Here is a 12,837-nt window from a genome sequence, read left to right as displayed (position 1 = left end):
AGAGGGGAAAAAACTGTTCAGGTGGCGGGAGGTGTGGGTCTGGATGGACCTTAGTCTCCTGCCTGAGGGGAGAATAGTTTGTGTCCAGGGTGAGAAGAGTCAGTTGTGATCCGACCCACACGTCTCCTGGTCCTGGAGGAGAACAAGTCCGGGAGGGGTGGGAGTTGGCAGCCAATCACCTTCTCAGCCGGCACGTACCATGCGCTGCAGTCGACGCTTGTCCCGGACTGTGGCGCCGGGGAACCACACGGTGATGGAGGAGTCTGGTGTGGATGGGACCTGAACACCGATAGAACACCTTGGGGTGAATTAGAACGTAGACTGAGAGCCAGGCCTTCTCGACCAACATCAGTGTGTGACCCCACCAATGCGCTTTTGGAAGAATGGTGGAAAATGCCTATAAACACACTCCGCAACCTTGTGGACAGCCTTCCAAGAAGAGTTGAAGCTGTAATAGCTGCAAAAAGGTGGACCGACATCATGTTGAACCCTATGGGTTAGGAATGGGATGGCACTTCAAGTTGGTATGTGAGTCAAGGCAGGTGGCCAAATACTTTTAGCAATATAGTGTATCTGATCGTAGAAACGTGTTTTTTCACAAAGGTACGACGCTTCCGTGGGTCCCCCCTCCGTTTGAACAGGTTGTGTGATGCAAGCTGACGAGTGGATCAGGCCGGTCCTGTGGCAGCAGGGGCGATATATTCTTTGACTCTGCGGTGCTTAGGCCATCTGTCTATAATCTGATGCACGTGTGCTGCGGCTACCGCTAACCTGGTGAAGCAGGAGGCTTCTGCCGGAGTATATGTTTATAATCTCCAAAAATCCGTCAGACTGATAGGCCTCTGGTCCGTTCAGAAATCCCGAGACCAATCCATGTCCTCGGAAGAGAAAGTGGCAGTTACTACCCTCCGCGAACCACGACAGGTGTCAAGTCGGCGATGTTTTGATTGCCGTCGGTGGCAGAAATCGCACATTGCGGTGTCTTTTAGTTAGCAACAAACCATCTGGCGTATAAGGTGTGTTACCCCGTTGCTCGCACTATATATAAGTCAGAAGGCTGCTATTTCGAATGTCTGTCATGTAGTCATCTCGCACCCTTGTCATCCTGTAGACAGCTGTGAGAATTGGAAGCGGGGAAATGGTTCCCATTGGACTAATTACAGGATACTCGCCTTCGTCATCTGGCTTTTTTGTGGTATGTCGTTTGTCAGATATGGATGGCTGCAGCCTTTTGTGTCTGTTGGTCTTACTCGTGCTCGACTGCCTTCAGCGGGAATACATTAGGTGTGAGAAACTTGCCAATGAGTACAGTAAATGTACTCATACGTCTTTGTGGTAGAGTTCTGTTGTCATGCTGTGCGGCATACCCTCAGAGTTCGATAAAACGCGGTCGTTGGGGTCCGTTAGACTTAGACGTAGACTTCCTTTTATTGTCATTGAAATTTGAACTTTACAGTACAGATAAGAACGAAATTCCGTTGCATTAGCTCATGGTAGTGCAGGATAAAAGAGCAATAAGGTGCACTTTTGCATATGCATCCATGTTTATGGATGTATGTTATATTGTATATTGTATATTTATATTCCAGCGAGTTAATCCATTTTTGGGGGATTAAATACCAATAAATTATTACCGATTGCGGAGGAAAACCGACCTATTTTCAGAGAAAATATAACAAAACATTGACCGTATTTTCCAGACTACAGAGCATTTTAGAAAAATATAATAAAATACAATCCCTATATAAGCCACACCAGACTATAAGCCGCAGGTATATACACTACCGTTCAAAAGTTTGGGGTCACATTGAAATGTCCTTATTTTTGAAGGAAAAGCACTGTACTTTTCAATGAAGATAACTTTAAACTAGTCTTAACTTGAAAGAAATACACTCTATACATTGCTAATGTGGTAAATGACTATTCTAGCTGCAAATGTCTGGTTTTTGGTGCAATATCTACATAGGTGTATAGAGGCCCATTTCCAGCAACTATCACTCCAGTGTTCTAATGGTACAATGTGTTTGCTCATTGGCTCAGAAGGCTAATTGATGATTACAAAACCCTTGTGCAATCATGTTCACACATCTGAAAACAGTTTAGCTCGTTACAGAAGCTACAAAACTGACCTTCCTTTGAGCAGATTGAGTTTCTGGAGCATCACATTTGTGGGGTCAATTAAACGCTCAAAATGGCCAGAAAAAGAGAACTTTCATCTGAAACTCGACAGTCTATTCTTGTTCTTAGAAATGAAGGCTATTCCACAAAATTGTTTGGGTGACCCCAAACTTTTGAACGGTAGTGTACGTTGCAAAATGAGTTTTTCCACACATAATGTATTTTGTAAATGTTTATTATAGAGATGTCCGATAATATCGGCCTGCCGATATTATCGGCCGATATATGCGTTAAAATGTAATATCGGAAATTTTTATTATCAGTATCGGTTTTTTTTTAGTTTTTTTTTTTTTTTTTAGTTTTTTTTTTTTATTAAATCAACATAAAAAACACAAGATACACTTACAATTAGTGCACCAACCCAAAAAACCTCCCTCCCCCATTTACACTCATTCACACAAAAGGGTTGTTTCTTTCTGTTATTAATATTCTGGTTCCTACATTATATATCACTAATAGTACTAACCTTTAACAGTTAATTTTACTAATTTTCATTCATTACTAGTTTCTATGTAACTGTTTTTATATTGTGGTACTTTCTTTTTTATTCAAGACAATGTTTTTAATTTATTTATCTTATTTTACTAATTTTTTTAAAATTAGTAAAATACCTGGTTGTCTAAATTAGGCATAATAATGTGTTAATTCCACGACTGCATATATCGGTTGATATCGGTATCGGTTGATATCGGTATCAGTAATTAAAGAGTTGGACAGTATCGGAATATCGGATATCGGCAAAAATCCATTATCGGACATCCCTAGTTTATTATTATTATTTTATTTTATTGCTAATTATTATTATTATTAATAATGCATTATTATTATTATTTATTTATTTATTTAATTGATGTATTTGTAAATATTTAATTGATGTATTTGTAAATATGGCACTGTTGGGATACAAACAAAAAAAAATATTTTGACATTTAGGGCAGACAACAGATATATGATGTATGTAAATATGATGACATGGAGAGGAATGTCTGATGCTGGATGTCAATAAAAATGAAAAAAAAAAAAAAAAGTTTATTTACATACCTTAATTGTTTCCAAACGGCGTCCGTAACACGGCAGTAAAACGGATGATCAAACAAAACAGAAGTCATCGTCATGGACCCACTAGCAGCGGAATCTAGCTCTCCAATCAGCTAAACGGACTCAATAAGTCCACCTTGATGTTTTGGTGAATTTACTTAGGGGTTTGTAAAACTGAAACAATGCAAAAAGAGTGCCGTTGTAAGTTAATACTAATACAGATCCTTGTAAATGTGTTAGCATATTAGCTAATGCTAACGACGCTAGCGTCATTACACTACAATAGCACGTACAAATATGCATGAAAACACTCCTATAGACATCACACATGGGACGGTTTCGTAAGTACCAACAATTTTAGTTATATTTTAAAACTTGCCAAGGTTTCTTGGCGTTTTGAATAAAGAATCCATACCAGTAAAAACGCTATGGACGGTTAAAAAGACGGAACGGCGCTCTACTTACGGTTGAAAGCACTCAATGGAAGGACACTGCAGCGCCTGTGTCAGGTTCAAACACTGATGACATCTATTAAACAAGACAAGAAGCAAAGAATCAAACAGAGACAGAATTCAATTTGGACTCAATTGAGGAGAGACGCCGGGACACTGTACTCTTTGTACAATCTCCAGCACGCTCTGGCGAAAGATTGTACAACTCCTCCTTTATTAGACTTTCTCTGACCACATGACCACAGCTGCTTCCAGAAGGGAAGTGGGTCGTAAACAGCGTTGCCTTTGCTTGCAGAACAGTTCAAAAGAAAAGGTCGTAAACACTTCACAGAAAAGGTCGAAAACGAGTTCAAAAAGAGGTCCGTAAAACAGTTCAAAAAGACGAGAAAGGAGGTTCAAAAAGAGGTCGTCTGGAAACTGGGCAGATCCTGCCTTCTCTCCGCTTTGTAGTCCCTGGGTCAAAACAACATCCTCCTGTTGATAACCATACATGAAAGAAAACTTGAACACCAATCCAATCCAATCCACTTTATTTATATAGCACATTTACACAACAAGAATGTTTCCAAAGTGCTGCACAGCCATGTTAAAAACAATATTAAAAACAATATTAAAAACAATATAATATAATACCTTCATCTTGCTTCCCTCCTACAAAGTGGAGTTTTACAAGCCTTCTTCTTGGTAGGTTTCAAAGACAGCTTTTGCTTCTCACCGGGCACTCAAATGTAACACAATGTTTTTGTGATAACTTAGAAACAATTATTTTAACATCCTGCAATCAGCAAGCTCGACCAAAAGATGGCGCCGCAGCACAAAGAATAACACACCTTCTCAATGTATTTGCTTGTTTTTTTTTTTTTTGAAAATTATTTGAATTATGGCCGTCAGCGAAGAAAAATCCATAAATTAGCCGCACCGTTTTATAGGCGGCAGGGCTCAAAGTGTAGGAAAAAAGTATTTTACAGTAAATAAACTGTTTTTTTTGGGTTTTTTTTTTACCAAAAATCCACACATTTGTGGGGTTGCACAGTGGTTCTTAAACTGTGGTTTCATCTAGTGCTATGCCAAATAATCACTTGATTATAATAATGTAATGTATAATAATTAGTTATTAGGGATGTCCGATAATGGCTTTTTGCCGATATCCGATATGCCGATATTGTCCAACTCTTTAATTACCGATACCGATATCAACCGATACCGATATCAACCGATACATACAGTCGTGGAATTAACACATTATTATGCCTAATTTGGGCAACCAGGTATGGTGAAGATAAGGTACTTTTTAAAAAAATGAATCAAATAAAATAAGATAAATCAATTAAAAACATTTTCTTGAATAAAAAAGAAAGTAAAACAATATAAAAACAGTTACATAGAAACTAGTAATTAATGAAAATTTGTAAAATTAACTGTTAAACGTTAGTATTATTAGTGGACCAACAGCACGCACAATCATGTGTGCTTACGGACTGTATCCCTTGCAGACTGTATTGATATATATTGATATATAATGTAGGAACCAGAATATTAATAACAGAAAGAAACAACCCTTTTGTGTGAATGAGTGTAAGTGTGGGAGGGAGGTTTTTTGGGTTGGTGCACTAATTGTAAGTGTATCTTGTGTTTTTTATGTGGATTTAATTAAAAAAAAACAAAAAAAAAACAAAAAAAACAACCCGATACTGATAATAAAAAAACCGATACCGATAATTTCCGATATTACATTTTAACACATTTATTGGCCGATAATATCGGCAGACCGATATTATCGGACATATCTATTAATTATAGTTAATATATAATAATAATAATAACATAATTCATTAATTAATTTAATAATTAATGTATAATATAATTAATTATAAAAAAAACATCATATTAACACAGTATTACTGTTCAAACTGTGTGTAATGCTACAGTGGCCAACAACATTAAATATACTTGTTAAATAAAACCTCTGCCTTGTTTTTTTATTAATAGTTAGGCCTACTATGCTAATGTATTCAACTGTTGGTCCTTATGGTGGTACATGGAGCCAAGTATTTCTGTAGTGGTGCTTGGTGGAAAAAAGTTTGACTGTCAAACATATTGTCCTGCATGTATAAGCTCTCCAACTGCGTCCACAGGGAACCTCGGCCGCGTCGACTACATCAGCGAATTCGAGTTCGACCTCTTCATTCGGCCCGACACCTGCAACCCTCGATTCCGAGTCTGGTTCAACTTCACGGTGGAGAATGTCCGCGAGACGCAGGTAAGTGTCATTTATTTCATTGGCTCAAACGTGATCCACTCATTTAATGAAAATAATAACCCTTTATAATAAGTGTATACCAGTGATGGGTAAATGACAGCTCGGTGAGTGTGTGGCACACTCACTGGCTGCATTGACATTGCACTGATGCTGTGTTGGTGTTTAATAATGAAGTATATATGATTGTTGTTTTTTTTGCTTTTTAACAAATAGCTGTGTGGAAAGGAATATGAAATGCGCAACTCTGGTTTAATAGTAAACAGGAAAAGAATGGCATTTACAGTCGTGCTCATACGTTTACATACCCTGGGAGAGTTTATGATTTCTTGGCCATTCTTCAGAGAATATGAATGATAACACAATAACTTTGCTTCCTCATGCTTAATGGTTGTGTGAAGCTATTTATTGGCAAACATCTGTGTTTACCCTTTTTAAATCAAAATGACAAAAGAAAGTACCCAAATGACCCTGATCAAAACTTGACATACCCAAACAGGTTTGAATGGCTAATCAAGGTTCCAATCCTCACCTGTGACATGTTTGTTTGTAAGGTCAGTGAGTTTCTGGGCTTCTGACAGACCATTGCATCTTTCATCCAGTGCTGCACACATGTTTCTTCAAGTGCCTCCTTATTGTGCATCTTGAAACAGCCACACCACCATTTTTCACAGAGTCCTGTATTTCAGCTGAAGTTATTTGTGGATTTGTCTTTGCATCTCGAACAATTTTCCTGGCAGTTGTGGCTGAAATCTTTGCTGGTCTACCTGAATCCCTCATTTCCCACTTCTTAATCAGCGTTTGAACACAGCTGATTGGCATTCTCAATTCCTGGGATATCTTTTTATACCCCTTTCCTGTTTAATGCAGTTCAATTACCTTTTCTCGCAGATCCTTTGACAATTATTTTGCCTTCCCCAGGGCCGGCCCGTGGCATAGGCCGTATAGGCAAATGCTAAGGGCGCCGTCCATCAGGGGGCGCCACGCCAGTGCCACAAATGTTGGAGAAAAAAAAAAGAAAAAAAGTTGATACTATTATTTCTAAATACAAAAAAATAATCCCACGTTAATTAAAATGCAAAGTAAAGCCTATTTAATAGAAAAATTATTTGTTACAACATTACGCCCCCCCGCCCCCATCTCCCCGCACGGTGCGCCCCCTCCCTTCCCGCATCATGACTCTTACCACATCAAAAAATCAACACAAGATGTCAAAACGGCCAAAACTGTCAGGTGCCCAGGGAAGAAAAAATAGAAAAGAAGAGGAGGAGAAACGAGAAAAAGACAGAGGTAGCAGGTAGGTAAGGTTAGCCTACATGAAATTATTTGTCTGTTACAGAATGTGATAGTAACATGGCTTTTTAGCATTAAGCTAATGTTACATGATTCGGCAATTGTTAATCAATAAATAGCTAGTTCTGTTTTAACGTCGGGTTAATATTGTGGAGGGGGCTAAATTGTTATGGAAAATAATAATGTAACGTTAGGTAATTACAGTACTCCCACCTTACATTCCTCAGAGACATTTGTATTAGATCTTTTAAGCAGGTGTTTTTTGTTTACATTGTTATTGCCTTCTGGTTAGCTAATGTTTTCCCTGCAGGTAATAGTCACTTTTCCACACCTTTATATATTAGGTATAGTTGTAAGCCTAGTTGTTAAAGTGCACATCATTAATGTTAATTAAGCGATATCACATGAGAGGGAATGCTGTTTTTTAATTTGAGCACTGCTGTGATTCGGTTAAAGATAATCATAACATAACATTCTCATATAATATGTTAATTTGCTTTCTTTAAGTAAAAAAAAAAGGTCAAAGACAAAGCTATTCGGTTCCTTGTGAGTATATACACTTCACTGCCGATGTGGGGGGGCGCCACCTAAAATCTTGCCTAGGGCGCCAGATTGGTTAGGGCCAGGCCTGGCCTTCCCCATCACTCAGAAAAAGAAGGCAAAATAATTGTAAATATTTGCTTTATTGATGAAAATGTTGCATGTTGTTTGCTAACTTGCTAGAAACCTTTGATACACTTTTGTCAAGTGGGCATTTGGTGTGGGGTTCTATCTCCCCAGGACACTGGTGTGTGTGGCTAGGGAGAAGCTGTTTGAAACCTGTTGGTGTGCATGCATATATATCTCTTTAAAATGAATATTTTTACATTCGTAATTTCCGGTATATAAGCTGCCCCCACTAAATTTGAGAAGAAAACATTATTATAGACACCGGATTATAGGCTGCACTACTATATGAGTACGTATTGTCTCTTCTTTCATTGAAAATAAAACTGCAAAGTCCATTTGGCTGTCATCTGTTTTAATTATGAGACACAATTGTGTCAAAGTCATGATTTTTTTTTCATGCTTGAAATAAGAAATTATTACTTTAAAAAAGCAGTTTTATACTTGTGAGGGATGATGACACAGCTTTGCAACACTTGATATTCTACAAACCCCGTTTCCATATGAGTTGGGAAATTGTGTTAGATGTAAATATAAACGGAATACAATGATTTGCAAATCATTTTCAACCCATATTCAGATGAATATGCTACAAAGACAACATATTTGATGTTCAAACTGATAAAACATTTTTTTTTGTGCAAATAATCATTAACTTTAGAATTTGATGCCAGCAACACGTGACAAAGAAGTTGGGAAAGGTGGCAATAAATACTGATAAAGTTGAGGAATGCTCATCAAACACTTATTTGGAACATCCCACAGGTGAACAGGCACATTGGGAACAGGTGGGGGCCATGATTGGGTATAAAAGTAGATTCCATGAAATGCTCGGTCATTCACAAACAAGGATGGGGCGAGGGTCACCACTTTGTCAACAAATGCGTGAGCAAATTGTTGAACAGTTTAAGAAAAACCTTTCTCAACCAGCTATTGCAAGGAATTTAGGGATTTCACCATCTACGCTCCGCAATATCATCAAAGGGTTCAGAGAATCTGGAGAAATCACTGCACGTAAGCAGCTAAGCCCGTGACCTTCCATCCCCTCAGGCTGTACTGCATCATCAAGCGACATCAGTGTGTAAAGGATATCACCACATGGGCTCAGGAACACTTCAGAAACCCACTGTCAGTAACTACAGTTGGTCGCTACATCTGTAAGTGCAAGTTAAAACTCTCCTATGCAAGGCGAAAACCGTTTATCAACAACACCCAGAAACGCCGTCGGCTTCGCTGGGCCTGAGCTCATCTAAGATGGACTGATACAAAGTGGAAAAGTGTTCTGTGGTCTGACTAATCCACATTTCAAATTGTTTTTGGAAACTGTGGACGTCGTGTCCTTCGGACCAAAGAGGAAAAGAACCATCCGGATTGTTCTAGGCGCAAAGTGTAAAAGCCAGCATGTGTGATGGTATGGGGGTGTATTAGTGCCCAAGACATGGGTAACTTACACATCTGTGAAGGCTCCATTAATGCTGAAAGGTACATACAGGTTTTGGAGCAACACATGTTGCCATCCATGCAACGTTACCGTGGACGCCCCTGCTTATTTCAGCAAGACAATGCCAAGCCACGTGTTACATCAACGTGGCTTCATAGTAAAAGAGTGCGGGTACTAGACTGGCCTGCCTGTAGTCCAGACATTGAAAATGTGTGGGGCATTATGAAGCCTAAAATAGCACAAGGGAGACCCCCGGACTGTTGAACAACTTAAGCTGTACATCAAGCAAGAATGGGAAAGAATTCCACCTGAGAAGCTTAAAAAATGTGTCAACTCAGTTCCCAAACCTTTACTGAGTGTTGTTAAAAGGAAAGGCCATGTAACACAGTGGTGAACATGCCCTTTCCCAACTACTTTGGCACGTGTTGCAGCCATGGAATTCTAAGTTTATGAGTTTGAACATGAAATATGTTGTCTTTGTAGTGCATTCAATTGAATATGGGTTGAAAAGGATTTGCAAATCATTGTATTCCGTTTATATTCACATCTAACACAATTTCCCAACTCATATGGAAACGGGGTTTGCAGTTTCAAGCATGTTTCACTCAATATAGGTCATCAAATCTAAGCTACAAGCTGTAATATCTTACTGAGATCATTTAGGACCGAAACACTTAAAACAAGTAAAACACTGCTTATGCTAGGTTCACACCAACGGCGCTTTAAAGCGGCATGCAAAGCGGCGTTAAAGCGTAACAAAGCGTGATTAAAGCGTGAGGGTCGTAATGGATCGTGGGAAAGCTTGTAGTGAAGCGGGACATGCGGCAAGATCGCCAACATTTTTTAAACGGTTTAAAAAAATTGGTCGCTCTGTCAAGAATGGAATAAAGCGCCGAGAGCGTATCAAAGCGTGACAAAGCTCAGCAAAGCTTGACTCAAAGCGTAGGAAAGCTTAACAGATCTTGGTTGAAAGCGCGGACCCCAGTCGCCACCGCAGCTCCGGAAAAACGGTGTTCTCCCTCCTGCTCGTCGGTCAACCTCCCCTTGTCTTTGCTGTTCTTCCTCCCTCTCCTCCGCCTCAAGGCTTAAAGGCCTACTGAAATGAATTTTTTTAATTTAAACGGGGATAGCAGATCTATTCTATGTGTCATACTTGATCATTTCGCGATATTGCCATATTTTTGCTGAAAGGATTTAGTATAGAACAACGACGATAAAGATTGCAACTTTTGGTATCTGATAAAAAAAGGCTTGCCCCTACCGGAAGTAGCGTGACGTAGTCAGTTGAACATATACGCAAAGTTCCCTATTGTTTACAATGATGGCCGCATGAAGTGAGAGAGATTCGGACCGAGAAAGCGACAATTTCCCCATTAATTTGAGCGAGGATGAAAGATTTGTGGATGAGTAAAGTGCAAGTGAAGGACTAGTGGGGAGTTGAAGCTATTCAGATAGGGAAGATGCTGTGAGAGCCGGGGGTGACCTGATATTCAGCTGGGAATGACTACAACAGTAAATAAACACAAGACATATATATACTCTATTAGCCACAACACAACCAGGCTTATATTTAATATGCCACAAATTAATCCTGCATAAAAACACCTGCGTGTTTGTTACGCTAGCTCCTAGCTCCTCTGCTAGCTCCTAGCTCCATAGAACACGCCAATACAATTCAAACACCTGATCAACACACACAATCACTCAGCCCAAAAGACCGTTCACCTAACCCAAGGTTCATAAAGCTTACATATTTTTAAAAAGTTACGTACGTGACGCGCACGTACGGTACGGTACGTGTTATGCTAGCTCCTAGCTCCTCTGCTAGCTCCTAGCTCCATAGAACACGCCAATACAATTCAAACACATGATCAACACACACAATCACTCAGCCCAAAAGACCGTTCACCTAACCCAAGGTTCATAAAGCTTATATATTTTTAAAAAGTTACGTACGTGACGCGCACGTACGGTACGGTACGTGTTATGCTAGCTCCTAGCTCCTCTGCTAGCTCCTAGCTCCATAGAACACGCCAATACAATTCAAACACATGATCAACACACACAATCACTCAGCCCAAAAGACCGTTCACCTAACCCAAGGTTCATAAAGCTTATATATTTAAAAAAAGTTACGTACATACGCAAAAAAAAGCCAAAGCTGCATACTCACAGTAGCACGTCTGCGTCTTTGTCATCCAAATCAAAGTAATCCTGGTAAGAGTCTGTGTTGTCCCAGTTCTCTACAGGCGTCTGTGTATCCAAGTCAAATGTCCTCCTGGTTAGAGTCTCTGTTATCCGAGTTCTTCCATCTTGACTGCATCTTTCGGGAATGTAAACAAAGAAGCGCCGGCTGTGTACTGTTGTGGCTGACTACGTTCGAAAAATACGTCCATTTCGCACCGACAACTTTCTTCTTTGCTTGCTCAGCTTCCTTCTTCATAATGCAATGAACATGATTGCAACAGATTCACGAACACAGATGTCCAGAATACTGTGGAATTATGAAATGAAAACAGAGCTTTTTCGTATTGGCTTCAATGTGGAAGGCATACCCGTGTTCGCCGGGCTACGTCACGCGCATACGTCATCCTCAGAGGCGTTTCGAACCGGAAGTTTAGCGGCAAATTTAAAATGTCACTTTATAAGTTAACCCGGCCGTATTGGCATGTGTTATAATGTTAAGATTTCATCATTGATATATAAACTATCAGACTGCGTGGTCGGTAGTAGTGGCTTTCAGTAGGCCTTTAAGATGTAGTTATACAAAAGGGAGACAGACATCATGTCTTCTTCGGAGAGATCATGCTCTGGTACACCTAGAACTTCTTGATCTTGTTGCTCTGCCATCCTGTTCGGGAGCCAAAGATGCAATGACTTTGTGCATATGCTGCATCTTTATATACCGCTGGAGTGACATCGGCGCCCTTTATAATTCCAATACGTAACAGAGCGTAACAATGCACAACAGAGCTTGATAATCGTGTCAGAGCCTGATTTAAAGCGTCAGGATCGCATCAAAGCGTAATAAAGTTCAATAAAGCGTAATGAAATGTATCAAAGCGTGATTTAAAGCGTATCAAAGCGGCATCAAATCGTGAGGAACGGTAACAAAGCGGGAAAGAATTCGTACTAATTCGTATCAGAGCGTATCAAAGCATAACATTACTTCGGAGATCGGGATATTCATGGAAAAATTGACAAAAATGACGGCGCTTTGCGCGCCGCTTTAAAGCGCGGCAAGCGCCGTTGGTGTGAACCAGGCATTAGCGGTGTTGGGACTAATGCGTTACTGTAACGCCGTTAGTTTCGGCGGTAACTAGTAATCTAACGCGTTATTTTTTATATGCAGTAACTCAGTTACCGTTACTGCATGATGCGTTACTGCGTTATTTTACGTTATTTTTCATGTAGTATCGGCTAGAAACAGAAGATCTGAGTGTGATTTATTGGAGCGCTCCGGTGGAAAAGAAGAGGCGTGCTTTCTGTGGGTGGGGGAAAGCACACCTCCC

General features: G+C 39.8%; 1 protein-coding gene across 1 annotated transcript in view; it reads left to right on the top strand.

The window, feature by feature from the left end:
- agbl4 (AGBL carboxypeptidase 4) overlaps positions 1 to 12,837 on the top strand; it is a 923,746-nt gene that overhangs the window by 73,412 nt on the left and 837,497 nt on the right. The window contains exon 3 of the mRNA XM_062027925.1: positions 5,804 to 5,928. Coding sequence (XP_061883909.1) covers positions 5,804 to 5,928 — 125 coding nt within the window. The remainder of the gene's footprint in view (positions 1 to 5,803; positions 5,929 to 12,837) is intronic.

This window comes from Entelurus aequoreus, linkage group LG19 (assembly GCF_033978785.1).
Source record: "Entelurus aequoreus isolate RoL-2023_Sb linkage group LG19, RoL_Eaeq_v1.1, whole genome shotgun sequence".
In the NCBI taxonomy this organism is placed as follows: domain Eukaryota; kingdom Metazoa; phylum Chordata; class Actinopteri; order Syngnathiformes; family Syngnathidae; genus Entelurus; species Entelurus aequoreus.
This window is presented reverse-complemented; position numbering and strand designations above follow the sequence as displayed.